Source organism: Ciona intestinalis, chromosome 13 (genome assembly GCF_000224145.3).
Source record: "Ciona intestinalis chromosome 13, KH, whole genome shotgun sequence".
In the NCBI taxonomy this organism is placed as follows: domain Eukaryota; kingdom Metazoa; phylum Chordata; class Ascidiacea; order Phlebobranchia; family Cionidae; genus Ciona; species Ciona intestinalis.
This window is the reverse complement of record NC_020178.2, coordinates 1,001,852-1,028,477: the sequence shown is the minus strand read 5'-3', so window position 1 is coordinate 1,028,477 and position 26,626 is coordinate 1,001,852. Positions and strand designations below refer to the sequence as shown.

At 33.9% G+C, this 26,626-nt stretch overlaps 5 protein-coding genes across 7 annotated transcripts; 2 read left to right on the top strand and 3 right to left on the bottom strand.

The window, feature by feature from the left end:
• Nucleotides 1-105: 105 nt before the first annotated feature.
• LOC113474815 (solute carrier family 22 member 4-like) lies at nucleotides 106-2,197 on the bottom strand. 3 transcript variants are annotated; one of them, XM_026837295.1, is made up of 5 exons: nucleotides 2,000-2,197; nucleotides 1,610-1,726; nucleotides 1,249-1,375; nucleotides 860-963; nucleotides 106-369 (listed from the first exon to the last, which is right to left on the bottom strand). In XM_026837295.1, exons 1-5 carry the CDS (start codon nucleotides 2,143-2,145, stop codon nucleotides 126-128), a joined length of 738 nt encoding a protein of 245 aa, XP_026693096.1. In that variant the 5' UTR covers nucleotides 2,146-2,197; the 3' UTR covers nucleotides 106-125. The 3 variants fall into 3 exon arrangements, 2 of the variants coding, with proteins under 2 accessions (XP_026693096.1, XP_026693097.1); XR_003396508.1 differs by having other exon boundaries at nucleotides 114-369; nucleotides 1,249-1,414; XM_026837296.1 differs by having other exon boundaries at nucleotides 115-433.
• A 1,142-nt stretch (nucleotides 2,198-3,339) lies between these two features.
• Nucleotides 3,340-6,977, bottom strand: LOC104266376. Its single transcript, XM_018814627.2, has 6 exons — nucleotides 6,488-6,977; nucleotides 5,906-6,109; nucleotides 5,368-5,509; nucleotides 4,897-5,038; nucleotides 4,365-4,541; nucleotides 3,340-3,538 (listed from the first exon to the last, which is right to left on the bottom strand). Exons 1-6 carry the CDS (start codon nucleotides 6,734-6,736, stop codon nucleotides 3,412-3,414), a joined length of 1,041 nt encoding a protein of 346 aa, XP_018670172.2. The 5' UTR covers nucleotides 6,737-6,977; the 3' UTR covers nucleotides 3,340-3,411.
• Nucleotides 6,978-7,099: 122 nt separating this feature from the next.
• Nucleotides 7,100-9,960, bottom strand: LOC100183536 (beta-1,3-galactosyltransferase 1). The gene is made up of 4 exons (XM_002128829.4): nucleotides 9,305-9,960; nucleotides 8,839-9,059; nucleotides 8,357-8,511; nucleotides 7,100-8,031 (listed from the first exon to the last, which is right to left on the bottom strand). The coding sequence occupies exons 1-4, from the start codon at nucleotides 9,875-9,877 to the stop codon at nucleotides 7,850-7,852; spliced, it is 1,131 nt and encodes a 376-aa protein (XP_002128865.1). The 5' UTR covers nucleotides 9,878-9,960; the 3' UTR covers nucleotides 7,100-7,849.
• A 1,128-nt stretch (nucleotides 9,961-11,088) lies between these two features.
• LOC100181187 (multiple epidermal growth factor-like domains protein 10) lies at nucleotides 11,089-13,869 on the top strand. The gene is made up of 5 exons (XM_002128925.5): nucleotides 11,089-11,236; nucleotides 11,323-11,406; nucleotides 11,570-11,653; nucleotides 12,659-12,754; nucleotides 13,095-13,869. Exons 1-5 carry the CDS (start codon nucleotides 11,197-11,199, stop codon nucleotides 13,217-13,219), a joined length of 429 nt encoding a protein of 142 aa, XP_002128961.1. The 5' UTR covers nucleotides 11,089-11,196; the 3' UTR covers nucleotides 13,220-13,869.
• A 4,731-nt stretch (nucleotides 13,870-18,600) lies between these two features.
• Nucleotides 18,601-25,578, top strand: LOC100185904 (glutamate--cysteine ligase regulatory subunit-like). Its single transcript, XM_002128788.5, has 8 exons — nucleotides 18,601-18,831; nucleotides 19,490-19,561; nucleotides 19,904-20,045; nucleotides 21,789-21,916; nucleotides 22,201-22,308; nucleotides 23,196-23,310; nucleotides 23,996-24,086; nucleotides 24,203-25,578. Exons 1-8 carry the CDS (start codon nucleotides 18,688-18,690, stop codon nucleotides 24,306-24,308), a joined length of 906 nt encoding a protein of 301 aa, XP_002128824.1. The 5' UTR covers nucleotides 18,601-18,687; the 3' UTR covers nucleotides 24,309-25,578.
• The last annotated feature ends 1,048 nt before the right edge of the window (nucleotides 25,579-26,626 follow it).

Below are 26,626 nucleotides of genomic sequence, written 5' to 3'. Positions count from 1 at the left end.
AACCCATAGTAGACTTAGATAAGATTTAATACGTTTTCATTTCATTTTTTTGTACATATTGCAGTAAACAAAGAACATTCAAAGAATCATAAAACCATATCTTTACGACTCTCACAGACCGTTGTTTATTGTTTAAAACTCGATCGGGATATTCGGATATCATGTGCTAAAGGTGTCCCGTCTTCCCCCACCCTACTATATATGTTAATCTTACCGTAAACGAAACTGCCAATAGATGCCCCTGCTAGAAAAAGAGCGGTGCCCGTTCTAAAAACGGTGTACATCTCAACAGTTGTGCTAAACGTAACACCAACCATGCAACCAAGTGTGCCAATAAATGTCGCTATAATGGTGGGTTTACGTCCAAACCTGTGGAAAGATATGCATTATAACTTGATGTTGAACATGAGGTGTATGAATACACCATGTGTGTCTGGTGTATAAAAAGACACCCATGTTATAACTCGACAGTGAGCATGAGGTGTATAAAATACACTATGTGTGTCTGGTGTATAAGAAGACACCCATGTTATAACTTGACAGTAAGCATGGGGTGTATAAATACACCATGCCACAATTCAACCGCAGAAATCCGGGCCATCATACAAATAGATCATGTGTGTTTAAACAATAGATAGATAATGTCCCGTGAACTGACCCTTGTCCCTATACCACATACGTCACAGTGTTTGCTACCATGGTTCGCAAACACCGTATTAAAACAGATAAACCACATAAGCAGAATTGCCAACCGTCTTATGCTTACTGACGAGTCTTTTTATACACCAGCCACACATGGTATATTCATATTGATACACCATAATATGCTGATTACCAAATTATATTAACGCATAATTACCGATCAGCAGTGCTTCCAAATAAAAAAGATCCGACTAGCATCCCTATGTAATAGAAAGACGTGGATAATGCATTCAAATATTTTCGGTCACATACAAGGTTGAACTGTAATGAAAATTATTAGGGGCAGAACTGACAGTTGTATATATAATACTGTGGGGTAAGATGGAAACCGTTAGCACATAATATCCAATATTTCGTAATCGTGTTTTTAAAAATTAACAACGCTCTTTTAGAATCGTAAGGATGCGGTTATATAATTCTGTAAATATTCTTTGTTTACTACCAAATGCAACGTAGAAAAGAGAATAAAAACATGCACTATCTTACTCAGCCTAATAAACCATCTAACCCCAGCCTATTGTACCATCTTACCCCACTCAACTATACCTCAGTAATAATGGTCTTTGTGAATAGTGAATCGTCATAATGATATCCTTTATCGCATGCGATGCTGGGGTAAGATTGATTGACACAACTCAAGTCCCCAGTGCATGTGCTCAAGTTGTACCCGTACCTGCGTCACGTTTGATGACGTCATGTTTAATTACGTCACCTTTGATGACGTTATGTTTAATTACGTCACCTTTGATGTCGTCATAACTTATTACGTTATAGTTTATTACGTTACGTTTGATAACATTTTAATTTCATGCGCCATAAATGATTGCGTCACGTTTAATTACGTCACGATTGATTACGTCATTACTTTTTACGTGTTGAACATAAGCAAACACAGTAAGGTACGAACCGAACACAAGTATCGTATTGCTGTGTACCATCATCGTATGATGTCGTGTAATTCAATATGTCCTGCTCTGTTAAGTTTGGATAAGCTGTAGGGTTGTCTAATGGTGGTACGTTGCATCTGTATAAAAGCATGAATATCAGTTTAGCACCCATTTCCCACCAAGTTACATATGTGGTAACTCGTGAGCGGGCACGAGGTGTATGCAACATTCATTCATTCATGCATTTAATTAAGATCAAAGTAATTAAATTACTAAAAATGTGAATAGCAAAAACGTCAGTCGTTGAACGCATATACCATATATCGTATTATAGTCATTTTCCTGCCATGTTCATTTCTTTACGGAATTCATTACAGTTGACTTGCGCCATGCATTATAGTTGTTCTTACCTTTTGTTTGGAATGTACGCGATAAACACAGTTGATATCGAGTTAGCTCCTTTGCTGATGTTGTAATACGATACCAGGAAGAATAGAATCAACTGGGACGGCCCTATACCACCGAACTTATCCAGTATATGGCTAAACTGGATCATTCTGGTTTAAACTGGCTTGATTCCCTATATAACCTATATGGGAAGTTAACATTGGATATGAAACTTTTTTTTAAATATAACCGCTATAAATACGAATGTTAATGCGTTTTAACTTAGAGTAACCCACGTAACCTCAGCTGCTTGCTATAAACTGCTAATTTTCAGCGCTAGCGATTTGGTTTTTCTCCTTTCTGCGAAAGTTATGGCAAAGTTTACTGTAGAGTTAAAGTCGCTAGAGGTGACAATAAAATTTAAAGAAGCGATATCTGCTGTTTGAATATAAGCGGATATTACGAGTCTATTTTTAATTAACGACTGTTGTTTTGCTACCATTCCTCGTTAAAGTCAATATACACTCCAGCTAGCATACACGGCTATTCACACTATAAACTGCAGCAACATTATACGTCGCATGCTGTGCTGTCCCAAATACCCCTTACTTTATTACTGATGTTTACCGCCTTACTCTGCGCTGCGCTTACCTTAAACTTAATCAAGTAACTTTGCAATAATTTTAAACCAACAAAGCTACATATGCGTTGACTCATAAGCAAGCACGAAGTGTATGAAACAGAACATCTGTGTTATAACGACTGTCGTTTTTCAGCAACGCGAGGATATATTATACATTCATTCAAAACACCTTGTGTTAGAGTAATATGTAAACATGAACGCCAAGCTACAACTCTAATTGCCTTGCCTTGCATAAGCACCGCTACAGTACTCGAGTCTACACGATACGTTGTTATGTTCTATTAAAAAGATGCCAACGTGGCTGTACCTTTGTTTGCTTCCTAACCATATGGACGTCACTGCAACGTGATATCCAGACACGCTTCACTGCTCATGTAAGCGCAATTATAAACGTAGGAAATCTAAACTTGTATTTGAACGGTTTACTTTATATATAATAGAATGGGGGAAGATGGGACACCTTTTCATTCTATTTTCTCGTACATTTTGGTAGTAAACAAAGAACAATCAAAGAATTATAAAATCATATCCTTACGACTCCCATAGCCTGCTTTTAATTATTTAAAATACGATCTCGACAATTGGATATTATATAGTAATGGGATCCCATCTCCCCCCTTCCCCCTACTATATGACTTTTACCCTTAGCATGTTTTTACCAACGGTCGTTTTGCTTCGACTTTCCTTCTACGAAAACAGAGTACAATAACAAACTCATGACAATCTTACATTAACAATTTACCAATTTATTATTTACATTTCTGTACATTTTTTATACCGCACATCGAAATCTTATACGTCATCCATGTGTGACGTCACAACCACAGATTTTAGAGAACTCCTGTTTTGTGGTTGGTTGGAGTCGTCAGTTATTTGGTAATGCCCACAAGTCAGAATGTTGGCGGCTCTTTTCATTGTACTGTGGTGTATAACAGAATAGATTAAATATAAATAGTTACTACAAGGCAGATTATAAATACTGCGTACAGTTAAGTCGGTATACAGTAGTGTGGGGGAATATGGGACACCTTTAACACATAATCACCAAATATCCTGATCGTGTTTTAAACAATTAACAACGGTCTATGGGAGTCGTGAGGATACGGTTTCGTAATTCTTTGAATGTTTTTTGTTTACTACCAAATGGGACGAGAAAATAAAATGAAACGGTGTCCCATCTTCTCCCCAACCCTACCATATATACCACATGTAAAACACATATCTATGATACTAATAATGTATATGGGACTTTTACAAACCTAATAGTATAGCTTTATATAGTAAAGATCCAAGTCATGTTAGGTCCCAATATCCGTACGTATTTCCACAGGCCTATTACACTGATTACTGCGCCACCAAAAGCGCAGGCGCTTGAAACGCAGCGTCTGATTTGGTGGCCAATGCTAAACTGCCTTCAGAAGGATTTGACTTCAGCAGTGCTCCGTCAGTTACAAGTATTAGTAGAGTGTCAAATAGCAGAGTATGTGTAAACGGTATGGAAGTGTTTAGTCAGTTATAACGGGCAAGTCCTAATAATTAGGGTAACATGAATTTACTGACGGCTATACAATGCATAAACACCAGCATCCGTAAGTAATATGGACGTATGTTGTATTTTGGTTGTTGTCCGTAAACGTCCGCGTGTCAATTAGTGTTACCCTATGCTCTTACGGTTACTAATGCACTGTTGATATAAAACTGGAAGCATACACCTTTAGCACGATTTATTTTTACCTATCGTTTACCTTGTAAAAGTACTGAAGCAAAACAACATGCATAGCAGGTTGAACAGAAGATCGGTCTTAGGGAATAGGTGAACGTATATTTCAGGCAGTGATGAAGCTGTTAGTTTAATAGCCACCATAGCCATGCAGTCGGTGCCAACACACACGATGGCGAAGCAAAGGCATCTGAACGCTGTCCTGCGGGTGAAGAAAAAGGTTGGTGGTTAGCTTATTATTTATAGCAAAATGGAATATGTTTTTAATTTTTTTCTTGGCCCATTTGGTAGAAACAAGGAACATTCAAAGAATTAAATACCCGTTTTCTTGCGGTTCTAAAAGCGCGTGTTAATTTCGACACACGATCAGCTATATTTGGATATTGTATGCTTCGCAGTGCGATATTTCACGCATCGCACTGGATTAAACCGAAACAATCTCAAATCGGCACCCTCCTAATAATGTCTTCCATAGCAAGCCGCCTCGGTTAACTTCACAATGGTGGTGCCTCGCCCATATAGAATAGTGTATAGATATATGTCCCTCGGTCGTTTACCTTAACGTTTCGTTTCCGCCAGTAGCTGACTTGTTCGCCTTTTTGTGTAAACGCAGTGTTGCATAAAATAGAAACACGTAAAAAATTTGCGTTGCAATGGTCGTAGCCATCATTACTATGGGGAACACTGCCGAAGAATTTTCTGTAAAATAATTATGTATTCTGCTGTTGCTGCTAGAAATAAATTGTTCTCTGTTCAAAAGTAGTTTTTTTATTATTCTAACGTTTACTCTGCCATACAGCGAGACATTATTACACGTCATAGTAAGATGGTTCATGTTTTTATCTATTTTATTGTCGCGTTTAGTAGTAAACAAAAAATAATTACAGAATTATATAACCGTATCCTCACGACTTTAAAAGAGCGTTGTTATTTGTTGAAACACAATTAGAAAATATGGGATATTATGTGCTAACGTATCCATCTTACCCCACAGTACTATACTTATATATGTATATACAAAACCTTACTTGCATGGTAGCATTCTCCGTTTCGGTAATTCCCCCCTATACCGGCCATCCCCCATATTATAATAAGGGGTATGACGTATGCCAGCACTGTTAGCAGAAGCGACAACTTACTTAATATCGGCAGCCATCTTGGTAGAACATTCTGAACAAAAAAATAACATTAAATTCTGATCGATTTAAATAGATATTTGTTTGCAATAATAGATTTAGAGTGATGTATGCGTTTCTAATTCGCATAAATAGAAATATAGTTGGTTGAGGTAAGGTCATTGTTTGTTTTTTCAATTTTACCATTTCATTTGGTAGTAAACAAAGAATATTTACAAAATTATATACCTGTATCCTACTATGTCTAAAACAGCACTGTTAATGGTTAAAAACACGTTTAGGAAATATGGGATATTTAAACGCTACATTCTCGAGTCGCGCAGTAGCCCTGTCATATATTTCGGTAAATACTCCTTGTTTACTACCAAATGGATCAAGAAAAGGGAATAAAAATATGCCAACAGCACCCTACTTGTACTTTATATATTACCCTTAATACTGGAGACGAATGAAGGTAATACTGTCGTGCCCATAAATATATGTACACCGACGTCATTGCGGTTGAATACGTAGTGCTTCCAGTAACACGTAACATAAGCGAACACACCATGTCGTCGTAGGTAATGGGCACGAGAAGTCGTACCAGGAAAATCGAAGAGTCGCAAATTATGATAAAGTTGGAAACTAGGAAACTCTGTAAAATATTAGTTCTATTAAAATTTTGAGGCTTTTTTAGAACTGATATTTTGACGTATTATTTTTTTGTAATTAAGTTTAATCTGCAATATAGGGCGAGACATCACTATAGGCTTCGCTGTTAAGTGTCTTGTTTAACGACACATATACCCAATATGGAAGCAGCATAAATACCAATTTATGTCATGTGTTATGTATACCATTAAAATAAAATGCCTACATTAAACCAGGTCTAGTGCTACAAAAACGTAACGAACAAAAATTAAGTTAAAACCAATTGTATAATAAAAGACATATATTTTGCCCAAATGGCTAATCCTTCTCTTATTCACACATGTCCTTTATCTCCTACCTCAAATATTAAACCGGTACTTACTTTTTTCAACGGCGACAAGTTCTTTAAAAACTTTAGAATTCGATGTCTTTCGTTCCTCTTCGGGCCGTGTTCATTATCCCACGATACTTTTAATACGAACAGTAGCACCATCATTTCGAGTGCAACTATCACCGATATTACTGCTATAAGGGGCGCTGGACCTTGCTGTGGTTGCTTTCTTGTGTAGTTTTTAGAACCGTCGAGCGTTATCGATAATTGTTGATCCGTGTAGTTATTTACAAAAGACATTTTTCTCCAATTTTGTTCTATACAACAGCGCTTTTCAATTTCAAGTTCCTATTTTGTCTTGCGATGACTCAAAATGCGCCTATTATGGTATAGTGTTTTTACAAAACAGAGTTTTCTATTTTTTAAGTAACTATTTTGACCGACAATAACTCAAAATGCGCCTACAATTCGCTTTAGCACATAAATACGGCAGAATTTTCAAATTTCCAATTAACTTCTTTCAACAAATTTTCTAAACTGCGCTGCTATGATACGCCTTTATAAGTAGAATAACTCAGCGGACAGACTATATCTGTATATCTTATTATTCCCCATTAATGATGGATGCTTGGGATCCACGTCAAGATGTAATTGCACCGTTATCAATGTATGTATATTTAATATTTAATGCTATCTAAGTACTGTGAGAACGCGTAAAAACTAAGTCTTTTTTCCGTACTGAAACTTATGGACAGAAAAACATATAGTATGGGTGAGGGTGCAGATGGGACATCTTTATCACATAATATCTAAATATTTTGATCGTGTGTTAAACAATTAACAGCGGTCTATGGGAGTCGTGAGGGTACGGTTTTATAATTCTTTGAGTGTTCTTTGTTTACTACCAAATGGGATGAGAACATAGGATGAAAAAGTGTTCCATTACCCCCCCCACCCCCACCTACTATACCATTTAGAACACAGTATTAGTAAATAGTAACGTGTCACAAGTTACATATCAGTATGCTGTGGTTCCACTTTCTGTTCTGCTTTTTGAAACAAACGGTTTTGGCACGGTAAAAATAGAAAGTGCGCCAAGGATACACACTATATTTTTAAACAATATAAGTTAACTGTCGAAATAAATATTTAAGTTGAGTATAGCACGTTGATTCAAATAACTCCAATTTCATTAGAAATTAAGCTTAATGAAGAAGAATACATTAAATAGTACTGCGGGGTAAGATGGATACCGTTAACACTTAACAGCTCATGTTTTTTTCAAATTAACAACGGTATTTCAGTGTCGTGGGAATACGGTTATATAATTCTGTAAATATTCTTTGTTTACTACCAAATGGAACGATAAAAGTGAATGAAAACATGGACCATCTTACCCCAACCTACTGTACATTATTTCACAGTAGTCAAATTCTTGGACCATGTTTCCCATTGTTCAAACATAGCTTTCTTTCCTTCTTTCTTTTCCATCTTACCGGTATGTAATGTTAGTAAACGAAGTTTCTCGACTTTATGGCTTTTCCAGATTCTCTTTATATTCGACTCCCCTTGTCCCAATTTCTCTCGCAGAATACCTGTGACGTAGTTTGTTGTGACGTATAGTATCGTGGGGAAAATGGGACACTTTTGGCCCATAATATCCAAATACCCTGATCGTGTTTTAATTATTTAACAACGGTCTATGAGAGTTGTAGGGATACGGTTTTATAATTCTTTGAAGGTTCTTTGTTTACTACTCAATGGGACGAGAAAACAGAATAAGAAGGTGTCGCATCTTCCCCCACCCTACTGTATGTTATGAAATTTGAGGCCTTTATATGGCACGCCGCAGGACCTTATACCCATATTGAATACATTCACGTTATATAATTTGCACAGCATTAAAACCAATACTGTTACCTGTTATCAAAACGTCTTCTACGTAAAAATCGGCATAGTCGGTTACAGTAGATAAACATGTGAGGGAACGAATTATTTCAAATGAAAGAGTCCACATGGCTCCCATGCAGTATGTGGGAAAGTTTGAAGCTGAGTATAAGTCCATAGACATCTGCCTGTATAAAGGAATAAATAAATGTTATTTATTGTGAGGCCGAACAACGACAGTCGTTATAACACGGGTGATCTGATTCATACACCTTGTGCCAGCTTACGAGTTAATACATATGTAACTTTGTGGTTATTTTTAGTGGATTTTTATAGAGAGTACTGTGGGGGAAGATGGAACACCTCTAGCGCATGATATTTAAATACCCTGATCGTGTTTTAAAATTTAAACAATTAACAACGGTCTATGGAAGTCGTGGGGATACGGTTTTATAATTCTTTAATTGTTCTTTGTTTAATACCAAATGGGACGAGAAAATAGAACTCATACTCACCATTTAGAGGAGTTATTACGATACGGTTTTGCTCCTGCTTCGTATTTGTATCCACAGTATACCGTGTTATGGTCGTCCAAGCTATCTTTAACACTGCCTTTATCCTTTTTAGTAAATATGTCATGTAATAATGGTATATTGATGACGCAATCGTCGTCTGTGACGGAATAGAAGCGGGATGTGGCGTTTTCTTCAACAATCCAACGTAGTGAAGATAGTACCTGATTAGTATAAAAAGAAAGTTTTAAACACAGCAGTTGTTTTATACCAAACACTTCACTGAAACTTTTCACTGAAAAAAAACTCTCCATACACAAAAACATTCACCCACCAAGTTGCATACGTGGTGACTCTTAAGCGAGCACGAGGTGTATGAAACAGAACGCCTGTGTTATAAGGATACGGTTATATACTTATGTTATTACATATATTTATGTGTTTTTTTAACAAGTAATTACTATAATACCTTTGTAGGTAATGCGTTATACGCGTCCACAAAATCGCACTGTAGTACATCCCCATACTTCCCATTTTCAACCGTGAGATTCGTTTGCACGCCGTCGTCAGATGGCGCTAGACCCACCATAAAAATCGCTTTAAAAATCTTCCCTCGAAATTGTTGAATGCCACCCCATGTTTTCCTAATTATATTCCGATATTCAAAGTTCTTTGGTGCCGTCTTGACTAAAAGTGTCATCCAGGGTGTTTCTTTATCAATTTTGGGCCTTAAAACTTTCCCACACTTATAACCTTCGTCCATGCGGTTTCTGTTGCGTAAATATCGTTCTGGTAGCCTTTGAAATCCATCTTTTCTATCATACGTCTTAGGACTTGGTAGTTTTTGAATTATCTCGGCACATTGCTCTTTAAAACTTGAACTGCTATCAAATACGTTATAACTACGTAACGTATCAGGTAGTTTCTCTGCGCTTAATGTTTCTAATGGTGTATTATATATCCAGTCGGTGCGTAAAGTAATTCCACACGCGGTTGTTAAAATCAACACAAAGAAACCTCTCCTGATATAAGTCAAATCCATAATTGCAGCGTTTTAGTAATTCTTGTCTGACTACAATCATTGCCCCGGGCAGTCGGAGAAAAGTTCTGCACATATTCTGCTATGTGGCAGAGTAAAAAGCGGGCATTTATAGCACAGAGGATATGAGTTCAAGGCTCATCGCCGCTACCATTGTGTGCATATGTGTCCTTGGGCAAGACACTTTAACTGCAATTGCTCCAATTCAGCAGTGGTCCCTTTTTTGTTTAAATACGTTAAAAAACAGCTATACATTAAAATTTCGAGAAATATGTGCTACAACTCTACAGTTTGCACATTCAATAAGGGTTTGACATCTGATGACGTCATCAAGACGTCACATTGACATTTGATGACGTGTTCACCCCAGCATTGGAGTTCAAACATAAACAAACTGATCTATCCACCGTCGGCGTCTCCACAGCAGCTGCAATTCTACAGGCGTGGCTTTAATCCTGATTTTAAATCGTCTCCAGCTGCCGTTGGTCAATTCAGATGTTTTTTCTCAACATTAATCTATGTTTTCATTAATTTATTTTGACCCTAATATTTTGCACCTCGTTTAAAGCATAGGATTTGTGCATTTTTATCGCTATTGCTAAGGTTTTTAAGCAAATCGTATTTCTTGTTTTTAGAACATTAATTTCGTGTCCGTAGACGTGAAGGTATTATAAACGTTTTGTACTACTACGTTTTAATGCATAAGTTTTGGGCATTTTTATTGGTGCTGCAAAATTGAAGAACATTTTGTCGATAGTGTTTACTTTTACTTATTAAAAACCTGAACTTTCGCCTTCGTAAAGGTATTTGAATGTTTTGTCACGTTTTTAAAAATGAATTTCTTTAGTATCCAGTGTGATTTTTACTGATTTTTAATTACTTATGCGTATGTTAGCTACTTCGTCCTATTTGGCTAAGTAACGTTATTTCCGTTACTATTTATATAAAATATTACTCCCCGAGCCGCTATGACGTCAATATCGTGACGTCAGGTCACCCCCCGAATGACCCGCAACCTCGATACCAAAAAAGAAAAAGGCGTTTGGAACTAGGTTTCAAGCCATGCATAAGAGTTTTCAGTATATAGGTGTGTTTCAAAGGCGATAGGTCATGCTGAAATTTCTTTTATTCTGCGCAGTTTCACGCTTTTTATTATGAAAAGATTATTTCTATTCCAATTTCGTAGTTCACTAAACTTAAATGGCCATGCTTCTAAAGGTGTACGGATTTTTCTTATTATTTTAACGTATTTTTTCGGCTTTAGGTGTTAAATTAATTGTTTAATTAAAACCTTTGGTAATACCTCACGAGTTAAAAAGAAAATGAATTCTTTTATTGGAATTACACTGGTTTTGTTTATTGGTAAGTTTTTGCACTTATATGGGTAAAAAGTGTTTTAACAGGCGTTTATACTGCTAAACATGTTAAATAACTCTGCTTTTTTTAAGGCGTTGTTGCATCGCAAAACTGCACTGACGATCACTGGGGAGAAGACTGTATGAATGCTTGTGGAAACTGCTATGTTTTGGATTGTAAGTATTTTTTTAGTATTTTAAATATTTTAAGAGTGTTCTTCTCATTTTCTTAAACAATTAAAATTATTCCAATTTTTATTTTAAGACCACTTTTTGCTAATTTTTTGGGGATTTTGTTTTAATATAAGCATTTGCTCGTTCTGATCTTAATTTTTTACAGCTAACCAACCAAAATGTGATCCTATAACCGGGAAATGTGCAAATGGGTGCACAGGAGGATATACTGGAGTCAATTGTGAGAAAGGTATGTCGAAAAATATCCTGTTTTCTAGACTATACTGTGACGTTAGGTTATATTAATGTTTCACACAATATGGTATAGATGCCTGTTTTGTGTTATTGCTGCATGAAAACAGTTTTATTACAGCAATACTGTAATTTTTGGGGACAAAATTTCCTACAAAGTCAAAAATTATCGGGGTCAAAATAGTTTAAGTTGATATATTATGTTTATGTTTTGGTAGTGGTTTCAATGTCCGGCAAACTTTTACAATAGTTGCGTTGTCAAGTCTAGATGAAAGAAATGGTACACTTGATTTAAAAACAATGTTTAATTTAGAAATTTGTACGTTCATATGAATTGAAGTGTATGATACTGGTAAATGCTAAAGCTTTGTCGCCATGTTTATACTAAACTTAGAAACGCGTTGCCGCCTGAATTACTTTGCTATAAAGGCTGCTTTTTAATTTCAATATGAAAGATTAATTTCAGAGCTCAAGTTTGCCAAATTTGTTTTATAAAGCTACACTACAAAATTTGTTTACATTTTTTTGATTTTTGAAAGATTAGGTTTCATTATCAGAATTTATAAAACCTTCTAGAACTAAATTTTGTTACTTGTACATATTTACAGACTGATCAGACAGTTAATTTGAACCTCCTTAATAAGTGTTAAGTTATTTAGTGTAGAGTTATTCAAAGTATTTATTTATAAAGCTGGTTAGGCTAATAAAACATAGCACATACAGAATTTGAATGCAACCCAGTTCCACTCATATAATTTACTTTTAATTTGTACAGAAATGTGAGAACTGTCATCAAACGTTTTGTTGGTACAGCACTTGGTTTTTATTTGAAACTTTTACTTAAGTGGTTTTGTCTTTTTAACGACTGTAATTTTGCCGCTAGTTCTCTTCTCTTGGTTGTATTAGACAAATCTTCGCTACTGTTATTCAAAGTGATAAATAAAAACCTGTGCCATGCTATGTGTCTACAGTACATTTGTAGCTAAATTACTTTATTTTTTAGCTAACTGTGTTCAAGACTGTGGGCCCGGATTATGCGTAGCCGAGAATTATTGCGCCAACTGTGGTGACATTTCTCTGGTTTCGCCAAACTGCGAAGGTAGGTCCATATTAATTCTGTTTTGTAATCTTTCACTTACAAGCTTTAGGTTTGAAAAAATGGTTTAAACTTTTACTGTTTGCTGTTTAGTAGAAAGGTATTAGTTCGTGGTCTTTTAAAACGGTTTAAAACAAATCCTAATTCTTGAATATTTTGGACTGCATACTCTACCAAAAGGTTTTAGTGCATAATCTGATATGAGATTTTCTATCCCTTGTAAGTTACTAAAAGTCTGTTCTTGACCTGGCGAAATTTAAACTGGTATCGGGCCTATTTAAAACATGTGTAATTGGGCGTGTTACTGTGTTATTTTAGTGTCTAAACACAAGTCGATCCTTAGATATCCGCCTACGTGGTTTGTTGGGTTCCCTTATGGCTTTTGGTGTCATTGCTGTTTCTGTCACTCTTTGTGGGTTTGGCTCCATCTGGTGGAAGCGTCGAATGGATCCATCTGTCACCCTTTAAGTTAACTTATGCATGCACAAGAGCTATTGTTTTAAGATAATTTTAAACCCCAAACAAACAGGACTTTTTATGAAATGATGCTTTTACTTCAATTAAAAACAGCCCAAGTTTTTTTTAAGAAAATAAATAGTTTTTGAAGCTAAACTAAAACAGCATTTCTTTCTTCAAAATATCCAACTTTTAAAAATTTCTATTTTTAATTAGAATGTTTTGTCATTATGAACTTAAATGTTACAGTTTGAAAATAAGACAGTAATGTTCTGTTACTTCTACTACCAGGCATAATGTAATTATTCTTGCAACACTTTTCTGGTATGAAAACGTAGTGTATTTCCGATGTTTCGTTTTTCCAACGTTTTCGTCGAAAAATACACTATGTTTTTCATACCAGATGGGTTTTTAAAAGACTAATAGCTATTTATAAAATGCTGATAACAGCCAGTAATGTAAATCTTCAATCCAAAGTGTATTGAACAATTCTTTTAATAATGTATTTGTGTTGTTTAACCGAAATTTGATAGCAACTAACTTTGTACAATTTCATATACATTTGGTGCTGCCAGATATGTAAATGCATGTATAACTGCTTAAAGGTACTTAGTAATTAATGAATAAACTGGATCAATTGTAATAAATGAGCAACTGGAAAAGATTTATAATTCCTTACAGTAAAGTTATAAATAGCCTAATAGCTAATAGGCATAGGGCCAACTTTCAAATTATAGTTAAATAAAACTTTTTCCACAGCCCTTAACATGAAGACAATTGTGTTATATATATGGACTGCAATGTTTGTATAGAAACTGACCAAAAGCCTATGTTTTTATAAACCTAAACCCCCTGATCACTAACAAAAGTTATTACAGTGCTTTCAAAATACAAGACTATATTTCAGTTAAAAGTTAACTTGTATATTTCTATATAACAAATTTAGCTTTTGCATATACAGATTTTAGTATTTTAACACAGGGTAGCTAAGGGTGCAGAAATTTCTGTAAAACAGGGATACTAGAAACCTAATCAGTAAAGCCAGAAGCAGGTCTTATAGTGGGGTGTATTCTGCTTCTTAGTAATAACCTTTATTCGTTGTAGTTAGCATGCGAAGGTCGTTGTTTAACAAGATTGCTTATCAAATATTTACCAAGTTACTCAATCTCGTGTTCCAGGTATCCTAGTGCCTGAAAGCGTAGCTGTGTTACGTGATAATTATAATAATCGCAATGCTGGGAATATGTATAGCGTTTATCATGTTTTAAGTTCACTGTTGTAGCAGTGGGGCAAAATGGGACACCTTTTCATTCTATTTCTCCTGTTTATACATAATCGTAGTCCAAAACTTAAATATGTAAGGCGTTTTTCAAGTTAATGTTATAAATTCACCGTTGTAGTAACGTGGGGGAGGATGGGACATCTTTTCAATCTATTTTCTGGTCCTATTTGGCAGTAAACAAATAACATTCAAAAATTGTGTTTATTGTGTACGTTGTTAATTGTTTTAAACAGGAAATATTTAAATCCATGCCCAATTCAAACGAAAGATAGCTTGGTTTTCAAGTAAATTTTTTTTAATGCTTTTGACATTGTATTATTTATGTCCATTGTACTATATTGCTACCTTTATGCGCGCCCGGCGCATATTGCTGTCGTATCATTAACATTTATGACCCTTTTTGTACTGGCCAATTATTAACTATAAGGGACGAGGTGCACAATCAATAATGCAAAGCATATTGCTCGGTAAAGGCATTGTACGTCGTTGTGTGTATATAGCCATTGGGCAAGGCGGCTTATTCCCTATTTATACAAGACTGGCTTTAGAAATCGGTATATAGTGTGTACGGTTTGGTCCTGATTTATATATCTTTTTGGCTGAAACTTTAACTTACATAACTATGTATTATCTCTTCGAATACGTTAGCGAACATCGTTTTCATTCATTCATTCATTCATTCATTCATTCATTCATTCATTCATTCATTCATTCATTCATTCATATAATTGCATAGAGCCATAGACAGTGGAAAATCCGTAGTCACATATGTCGGTTACGTCACAACGAAACGTCATCACCGTTGCTACGCATTGATCGTTCTATATTAGAAAGCTGACCTTAATACGGGGGAGCAGTCTGTTATAAAGACTGTTAATGTCAACCGAATGCTAGACTCTGGATTACTGCGTCCATTGAAGGCATAGGATTGAAATCTAAAATCATTTTTTTAAAACACAAATGATGTTCTATTGAGATTATATATAATAGGATGGGGGAAGATGGGACTCATTTCTATTCCTTTTTCCATGCCATTCGGTAGTAAACAAAAAACGTTCAAAGAATAAAACTTTATCCTCACGACTCCCACAGACCGTTGTTAATTGTTTAAAACACGATCTGGATATTTGGATATTACGTTTTAAAGTGTCCCATATTACCCCTATATACTTTGTGTTTTTAAACAGTAACAATAAACCACATTTTCGAATAATATTTCAACACCATTGGTCACATATAAAATAACTTGTCATAAGACAGAACCTAACAATAACAGACATCACCCCACGAGACTAATCCACCATATTTCCAAATACATTGATTTCGTTTTAATGGCTTTTCGATCCATACTGCTATAGCGCAAACCGTTACAATCAATATTTTTAATCAATCAAATAGAGTGGTGGTCTCTTATTACGTTCTGTTGTTGTTTTATCGAACAAAAACAAATTAGAATTCAATGTTATGGTTTAGCGTTTTAGTGTCCAGATTCTAATCGATAGTTTAAAGTACATGTAATAAATTGCTGCATGTTATGTACATACACCTCATGCTTCTTGTCGAGTTATAACATGGGTGTCTTCTTATACACCAGACACACATGTTGTATTTATGCACTTCATGCTCACTGTCGAGTTATAACATGGGTGCCATCTTATACACGAGACAACCATGGTTTATTCATACACCTCATTCTCACTGTCGAGTTATATTAAGGTGCCTAAAGCCAGGTATACTGCTATGAGAAAAAGATTTTTTAAATTTGTGACATAATTAAGATAATTAGATAGTATTTTGCTATGTTCTAGACCTTAATTGTGTATACCAATTTGTAGAATACTGTTACAGTACACTATCATCGATGTTGGGATTATTTTAGTGTAAATTTTACAGTTAATACAACTAAAACGCGAGAAAACAACCGATTTACCTACTCGGCAGCATACTCATGTGGAATTTCATTTAAAAAAATATCTCCGCTAGTTGGGGCTGTGGAGCTATTTTTTTGTTTTGGCGCGTTATATTCATGCTTTTTTTAACGTTATTTGCTGCTATACTTTTGTCTTTTGCGCTTTGATAAATGTTAATTTGGGATATTAATTGGCAGTGTGTGGCATTGTAGAGTGTTTTTTTTATTTTTTACGTTTAATACCAAACGCTTTAAAGTTGTCATTTTTGTATTAAATGGTCATATATGTCAAAATTGTATTGGTAACAAATCATTATTAGCGTAACCTATACTGTAGGCTAGCTTACCCATGCTACGTTTTTAGAACGTAAAGTGCGTGCTTTTACGTAGTGGCTACGAAATACTGTTTTGGTGACACATTAACGTTACATCAGAAAATGCACGGGTAGTTGAAAACTGATATACATGGTGTAAGATTGCAGGCGTATGATTTAATATGAACGATGTACATAGAAATTGAAACACTCAAATGCATAACACATAACGTAATCTATTTGTCTCTTCGGACGCAGTAGCGAATATCAGGTAAAATTATACAAAGAAGAGAAGGAAATTGGCAGCAAAACGACAGTCGTTACAGGTAAAGAGTACTTGAATAAAAGTACAGATAAAAACCATAAAAAAACGAGGTATGTACAGTTTATAAATAAGATATATTTTTACATATATAGTTTTACAATGGTGCCTTTTTGGCCTTTTGCATTATTGTTTACACAACGTAAGTACTCTTATGTACTTCCACTTAAAAAGCACTTATAGCTATATGGGTATTGAGCAACCATTGCGTCATGATGGCAAGGCCATTTAAATAGCTTATGTCAGCCATGTTTTATTTAGATATGTTAATTTATAACCGAGTGAGTACAGTATACAGACCGTGTAAATGTACGGTAGCGTTTCGTAATCAAAACGGTTGGGGAGCAAAAGCATACAGCATTGAGAAAATGTGTAAAATGTACGGATAGGCTAAAAGTAATGTTTTTTACGCTTAAGCTGTCTGAAAGGTTCATGGCGTTAAAGAATTCCCCGCTAAAATATGCGTTAGCAACGCAGTTTTTAGTTTTCGCCTCTTTAAAGGCATATATAGTAGGTTAAGGTAAGATGGTACGCGTTGTTAATTGATAAAAAACGATTAGGAAATATTGGATATTATGCGCTAACGGTATCCATTTTACCCGACAGTACAATATATATAGGTATATTTCAAAGTTTACAAATAAAAGTGACGCACCAAAAAAGTTATTACGTAAGTTAAAAGCTTAGGTGAGTAATAGTAGTCCTTATTACGTAGCATGATGTCACGATACGACCACGCGGCGAACGCATGATCAGAACATTTATTTAATTTGTTTTGCAATTTTAATTGCTCTACGTTCGAAAAAATGTCAAATTTTAATTAGAATTTAGGTTAAGGTTATACTGAGGCAGTATTACCTTGTAAACTCATTCCTGTAAGCGTGCTTACGTTTCTAACTAACTTGCCTAAAGCGTGCTGCATGACACAGCATAAAGAAGCCGGTCACGTACACATTACGGGGTGGGAAAATAGTATAATTCAAACTTGCATTTTTACCTTTTAAAACCTTAAAAAGTAACAAAAAGTTGATCAGTTTTGTATAAAATTGTATAAGCTTGCAATTTTTTATATTTTGTTAAGTGAATATTCGGTTTAAATTAATTAATGCCGTACAAAATTTAATGTATTTTCGAACCCTGGGGTAGCAACCGCAAAGAACGTTCCAGCCTCCCGCGTTGTGGTGTAGTATTACTAGTATTAAGCTTAGTCATTGAAGAAAAACCTTGTCATGGCATATAAGACAGCGCAATAGTTAGCATGTACCATTTTTGCCTGCTACAGTGCAGTTTGAGATAGTTTTTAAATATTATATGCTGGAATTTATAAGTATATAAGGTATTAAGTGTGTAAATTTATTTTTTTAAAGACAAATTTGATAAAATTATATAATAGTTTAGGATAGGTAAATTTAAACAATAAAATCTATATCATTTAAGCAGGAATGTGTAAAATTTATATAAAAATCATAAAATAAGTAACTTTTAACAAAAAAAGATGTCATTTTAGCAGAAATGTGGTAAATGTATATATATATAAAATAACTGAGATAAAATCTAATTATCTACAGAATCAGTTTTGAAACTTTAGGCCAATTGGTGGTAAACATATTTTCTAAATTTAGTTGGATTTCGAAAACTTAATAAATTTATAAGATGTCTATGGACACGGACCGCAACGAAGTAGCTCGTATCATGGTGGGCCATGCATCACATATTCGACTACATACAGGAAACGTGATCAACTGGAATTTGTTGAAAAAACACAAGTTCCGACCTGCTATGACATCATCAGATGAGGTAATACTGTTTCTATGTTTTGTTTGTGTGTCGACAGTGTGCATGAGGTGTATATTTACATCAGGAATGTCTGTGCAAATGTATTGGCGTACTGTAATCCATGATTTTAAAACTTTAGAAAAAAACAACAAAGAGAGTTTGAGGTGTATGAATGCACCATGTGTGTCTGGTGTAAAAGAAGACACCCATGTTATAACTTGACAGTAAGCATGAGGTGTATGAATACACCGTGTGTATTTGGTGTATAAGAATACACCCATGTTATAACTTGACAGTGAGCATGAGGTGTATGAATACACTATGTGTGTCTGGTGTATAAGAAGACACCCATGTTATAACTCGATAGTGAGCATGAGGTGTATGAATACACTATGTGTGTCTGGTGTATAAGAAGACACCCATGTTATAACTCGATAGTGAGCATGAGGTGTATGAATACACTATGTGTGTCTGGTGTATAAGACACCCATGTTATAACTCAATAGTGAGCATGAGGTGTATGAATACACTATGTGTGTCTGGTATAAAAACACTTGTGTGTACCCTGTATTTTTTGTGTATTAAAATCCATTAAGAGCACATTTGAATACCATTTTCATATATATAATACATGCAAACTTGTATACATTATATTAAACCAAATAATGTTTATCCTTAGTTAATGGATGCAATGCACACAGCAATGCAGACATGGATACGTAGTATGAATATAGAATCACCTAATCTGCCAGTAAGAACTTACCATTATATGTTTGTATATATATATAATATATGATATTTGCATGACATGATATGATATAATCATTGTTTAAGCTACACCCAGGCGCCAAATTTTTATTAAATTAATATATTAACGGTTAACAATAAACCTTTAATATTATAATTCATTAAAATGCTATTAAAATATAATTGCATAAATTAATTATAAAACTAATCAAGTCCAGAAAACATGACATATTAAAATGAACTATTAAACCATCAATTTTTATATGATATATATATTTAGTCTGTTTAAATTGCATTAAAATAAGATAGACTTCATAAATGAATTATAAAACTAATTATTTTCCAGGAACCTCGAAACATATTAGATGTTTCAAACACGGAACTCGTTGCACCAATAGATTCAGAACAACGAGACCAGATGAAACTATCCGTTAAATTGTTCCTCACTAGGTGGGATCCTGAGCTCATTAGACAAGCTGTTGACCATGGTAAGGTTTTATACTATTTCTATATAAACATATTTATGATTTATATATTATTTCTAAAATTTAGTTAGGGTTTATATACTATTTCTATATGGGTGAAGGTTCTATACTTATGAACGTAACTTTTTTGTCTGGTGAGAAAAGATTGCACAAGATTTCTGTTTTATTTTTTGTGCTTATGAGTTGGAAAATATAACAGTTTATTATTTCTATTTCCAAGCAGATAAATTAAAGATATGAATAATTGGTCAGCAATACTTTTCTTTAGCACCATTGGGCATAAAATATTTCAGAGTATTTTTGTTCGGAGTGGTTTTATTATCTGCTGTTCTGTTTAATATTTAATTTCCTGTTTTAAAATAGATTCGAAATATTTGTACAATGGGGGCCCCTTGTTGTGCGAATATTTTAAAATAGCAATGTCATAGTGGGTGTGTGCTTATATCAATATTTTATCATGTGAGAGTAAATTTGCTTTACAAACTATGCTAAAAAGTGTTGCCGCTAAAGTAGTATAGCAACTCTTTAAGCATAGCTTGACTTATGCGATAAAAAAATTTGGCATCACTGAAATTTTTTCTCTCCTTTTTATAGAATGTATGTTATCATTGTCTTTGAGATATTTTATTTACTTTCTCACAAGAATGTCTGCTTAATATTAACCTATAGTCCTATAGATTAAAAAGAGATAAATATTTGTGTTAAGTAAACTTTTAGGGAATTTCTATTCATAAAGTTTCACATAGTTTTACTATTTGTTTTGGACCAAGTTTTACCCCAGCACGTATTAATTTTGACTTCACAGAAAATTGGCCTGTTTAATTATTATAATGAAATATAAAAGTATTTTTTATATTTGTAGTAAAATCTGGGATGACATTGTTAAAATACAGTTACACTCATAGTTGTCAAACATAGGGAATCTCATTGATTAATGTGGTGAATGCAATATACTTTGGCTCTGCTTGTTTGTATGAACACCTAACAGCAGGGTAAACCCCAATTTAGCGTGTACAAAAACATATGATGTTACCCTTTTAAAAAGCTCCCCATAAGAATAGGATATCTAAGGCATTTAGACATTATTGTTGTCTGTTGTGTACCATCAAAACCATGTTTAACCATGCGTAGTATCATCTTCTACTCGTAAATTTCCTAGAATTGTTGATGACATGTTGCCAGTTACACCACCATATTGTTTGTTTACGTTTTTGTCATCCAGGGCCAACTATATCATAGCTTTACTATGGTGTATACTTTGTGTAAGTTAGTGTTTATGCACCGCCAATATTGGTAATTTCCTTGTCATTGTTTTTGTTTTCATTCACATTTTTCCTGTACGTTTTGCCTTTTTCTTAAAAAAAATTATAAATAAATAATCTATAAACATTAAATTTACACAAAGCATACACCAAAGAAAAACTTTTATTTACAAAACATTTAAAATACTAGGTTTTAGATATAGCTTTAAAATTTAAATGTTCACAAAGTTATATACGTGGTAACTTACAAGCGAGCGCACTGTGTATGAGTCACATGTGTGTTTGGTGTATAAGAAGACACCCATGTTATAACTCGACCCCCAACCTTTCCCCCCCGGGGGGAACCCCCCCCCCCCCCCCATTTTTTTTTTTTTTTGGGGGGAAACCAAAAAAGGGGGTGGCCCCCCAAGTGCATGTAGCTACCATGTATGATGCCAAACACCCATATTATAACCCCACCCATAATAACAATTAAACCCCACAGTAACCCGTGAGCTTGGTGTACAAAGAATTGACTCAGTGATCGTCTCCCTCCCCATATCACCTCCTACCTCCCTGTTGGAACCAAACAACAACTCAACATCTGTTATTCATGACCTGGAAAAAGTAAAGGTAGGGGAATGTTTTGGGCTCTCTAAAATTTACCTGGAAAAATGCATTATAGGTGTATTGTGTATTTTTTATAATATTTTTATATATATAGGCCTATATAACTTTTATATAAGTTGTCCCAAAAAATAGCTTTTAAATAAAAGATCCTTAAAGTATATATATATAAAATATTATAGACCAGATATAACTTCATTTTATGAATCAAACAAAAAATAACCATCTAATTACCCCTCCGGCCTCCCCCAATATTTAATTTATTTAATTAAATACAACCCCCCTTGCAGCCAATCTGGAAGGAGATGCAGTCAACAGTGGACAGTGGTCATGTGACTAATATCGGAGTTTGCGATTTTGATCAAGAAAGCTTAAAGGAATTGAATGATTGGGCAAGGGTGGGTGCCTGTTATTGGTGTGGCATGGAAAAAATACCATTTATTTTGTTTTATCATATAAAAAAACGCAATATAAATTGAACCTTGAATAACTATTTTTATATAGCATGTATAAAATATAAAAATAAAATGTTTTGTATCAAAAAAATGATAAATATATTGTGCCAATAATCGCTCACTTAAGATTAGATCGTTGTTTTTGTGGCGTGAAAAAAAATACAATTTATTTCATTCTATTATATAAAAAACACAATAAATGGAACCCTGATTAACCCTTAAAATGTAGCATCTATAATATATATATATATTTTTTTTTTTTTTTTTAAATTATTAAAATATTGGGGGAAAAAAAATTTAATTTAAATTAAAAAAAAACATTATATCTGGTACAAGCAGCAGCAGAATAAGTCTTGTTGATTGCCATATGTCAATATTAATGTAATAAGTGAGAGAGATTCTCCTGTTTTGAAACTCAGCGTGGCACGCGATATTACAGTCGTGATGAGTCGTGTGTATTTATAGAATTGCTGTGTCATGATGTTTCTTCTGCAAAGCACGATGAGCCGCTGCGGCAGTTATAGCTTCGCGTATGTGTACGCAAAGTGCGGCTTTTTCTCTTTTATGTTTAATTGGCAAACATTTGTTGCGAGTTGCGACGTATTTATTCAACTAAAAGTTATAAATATAAAGCTAATTTTAGGAGACCTTTAGGGAACCTCATTGATTAATGTGGTGAATGCAATATACTTTAGCTCTGCTTGTTTGTATAGACACCTAACAGCCGGGTAAAATCTGGGTGACATCGTCAAAATATATAGGGAGCCTTATTACATATACAACACACCAAACTTAATATATTTAAAAATCAAAATCTTTATATGTTTCAGATCAAGCCTTCAACCAACCAAATCAACCTAACTAACTGTTGCGCTGTCCCATGCGACCTTATTCAGTATTCACGGGAAAAAAGCATCGAATTATTGACCCATAACGACCCTGCAGGTAATAAATGATATCTATGGATTTCTGTTTGCAGATTTTTTCTTAGATATACAAATAATAAATATTTGAAAATTTAAACATAAATTTTATTAAGCAAATAATAAATAGCCCAGAAATTAATTAAAAGTATTATTGATTTTTCTATGCATTATAAATAACAAATATTTTCGGAAAATTAAACAGTTTTCTTATTAAGCAAATATTAAATAGCCCAGAAATTAATAAAATTAATATTAATATTCCCCGCAATTTAACGAGAACTCGTGTGAAAATGCCGTGTCATGCCCTCCAGCTATATGATGACTTGCGTTTAATTTCTGGGAATTCCCATTTATATATAGATATATAGTCGTGCACCTTTGATATTTAGAAATGTGGAGGCATTTCTGCAGTGTTTCCAGCTATTTTTTAAGTCTGACACCCTAAATTTTAAACTATATTATAATGCAAAGAAAAAAAATTCTGTGTATGAAATTTAATTTTTATGACCTGAAATTTTTTTGTATTAAAAATGATATTTTTTTGTTGTGCAACACTTTTAATAATCCTCTCCATTTTGGTCATCACTGCCTATAATCAAACCACCAAGTAGCTAGATCAAAACATGACATTCTCGCAATAAATCATGATCAAAAACTTCATGACTTGCACTTTAATCATGTGATTAACAACCATGGCTTTGCAGAAATTTTATCGGGCCGGAAATTTCAATCTTTCATGTCTGAAGCCACTGATGATATTAATTCTACCTCATGGAGCCCTGCCTATGTTGCAAGGTACTTGTTGAATGCATGTAACTTATGTATCCTTTAAAAATGTTTTAACTTACTTATAGGGCAATGACAGTCATTATTAATACTTTGTAAACTAATGTTTTTGTATTTCTTTTTAGGTATTCAGTTCTGGTCCGTTACCGTGGCATTGTTCACTCCAAAGGTTATCTTCTTTCTGCCGAACGATCGTCACAAGATGGGGCTGAAGATTACGGGTTCTTTTGAAAATTTTCTTCAAAATTTTTGCTTAATATTTCCGACTTTTGAAAAGTTTCTTTTTTTATTTTTCCAAAAATGCTTTTTGGGTTGAGTTTCCAAAATTCTTAATCCTTTATTGCAGGTCTGATCTGGTTAAGGTTATATTTGATCTATTGTGTCTTCCTTAAGTAAGTTTCAAATGGTAAACCAACACTATTTAATCAAAATTCACTTTTATTTTTGGGAGTGCCTATAAATACTTTTTTTTTTAATTGGAGTACACAAAAAAACTGCTTTTGTCAAATTGCGGTAAAAATAGTTTTAAATATGTTTTTTAACCAAGCAATAACTTTATTATACTGACTTTAAAATTTCCAAAAAACTTAAGGTGTTATAAAGCTTTCTTAAAGTAAATAGCAACAGCTTTTCTGAGCTGATATTATGAAGTCATTATTTGGATTTTTCTGTAAAATTATTTGGATTTTGCGATAAGGTTTATCAGTTCTAAAACCTATAACAGCCTTTGATGTTACTGTAAAGTTCAGTTATGACCTTCAATACAGTGAAACCTCCAAAACACTGCAAGCATTTCAATAAGTAAAACCTCTTACACATAAGGACAACTTCAGAAAAAATGTCACAAATTTTTAGAAGTGAGTCCTAAATTGTGTGAAAATGACATTTCATTGCTGTGTAAAGTATGTTGCGTCATAATTATCGCACAATATTCATATTACTTCCCAGTATTTCCCATTATTGTCTAAAAGCACAAAACGTCTTTATACTTAGAATTCCCCCGCAGAAGTAAAAAGTTTACCTACAATTTTTTCGCATAAAATAATATAAAAACAGGCTTTTTGTTCTAAACAATTTCCAAAAGTTTTTTTATAAGTTACAAAACTATGATTATATTGACCATTTTTGTTTTGTATTTTGCTTTATCTTTATAGCATAATGTTCCAGACGAATAAACACCCAAGTATTAACACTTTTCATAAGTTCGCCTGTCTAAATTATTAATTTATTTCTTTTAGAGTTGATAGGCTAGATCTTCTTTTGACTTAAAAATAATGTCTGTGTTTTTTTTTCTATTTATTGCTGTAAATGAATGTTGCATTTTTTTATAAGTGTCACTATACTCAGATACTCTTCTGGCCTTCTAAATTTAAAATTCAACAATTGATCCATTTCCTTTGAAAGTTAAAGTGTACGGTTATATTTAAACATGAACGATTACTTTTCTATGCATGTTTTTTAATGCCTGTGTATAGTTTCAATAAAACCTTAACCGTGTTGATTTTGCCAGAAGTTGTTTTATGAGTGTTCTGGTCAGGTCTGCAAAATAATTGCAGCGCAGTTTTAGAAGATGGATACCAGCTAGTTTTTTAGTTTACCAGCAGTCTGGTAGCTGGTGGATGCTTTTAACCTCATATATGATACGGTAAAAATAAAAGATTCAATTTTAAACGATTCAGTTCGACTTGATTTTTGTGAGTTACATAAAGTGCATTGGTTATGTTTGGATTTTAACTTGAACCTACGAGAATATCGCTTCAAAAGCTGGAGAAATATTTTCATGTGCCATTTAAACCCAAATTGCAATAAATTCAATTACTTTGTTATCTGAATTAACTTCTATTTCCAGAATCTTTTATCTTAGAATTTGAGTTCAGTTTTTATTTATACGACGTCGAAACTTTCCATTTTGAATGTGATTAGTTTAGAATAGATCAGACGAGACTGTTGTAACTTTACATTTAAACCAAGATTACAATACATTAATTGGCACTAGTGAAGAATCCTATGGTACATAGCAGAATAGGCTGGTGGGAAGTGTTAGAGGTTGGTGGTGGATGGTTAGGGGGTTAGTCGTTATAGGGTCAGTAGTTAGGGGTTAGTGGTTAGCAAAAAGAGGGGGGGGGGGTTCTTTATTAGCACCAATTAATTTACTTTGCTATATAAATTATTATCTAAAGTATCTCTGATAATAGAAATACACCTTAAGTTTTGATTTTATACAGCAGCTGAAACTTCTTTTTTGAATGTGACTAGTTTAAAATAGATATGACTGTTGTGTGCACATTTATACCCAGATTGCAATAAATTAAGTCATTGTAATCTGAATTAAATTGTACAACTGGAAGTTCTGATCTTAGAAACTTTATATTAGCAGGAAAATTTCCTTTTGAATGTGATCAGTGTAGGTTTAAAATAGATTAGACATGACGGGTAAGTGTACAATTAATTAACGTAGGTTGTTTTGATTGCAAATTAACTATTGTTCCTGGTTAGTCATATGTCCAGATAGTGTGTCAATTGTATTTATCTAAAGGTGGCGTGATCAT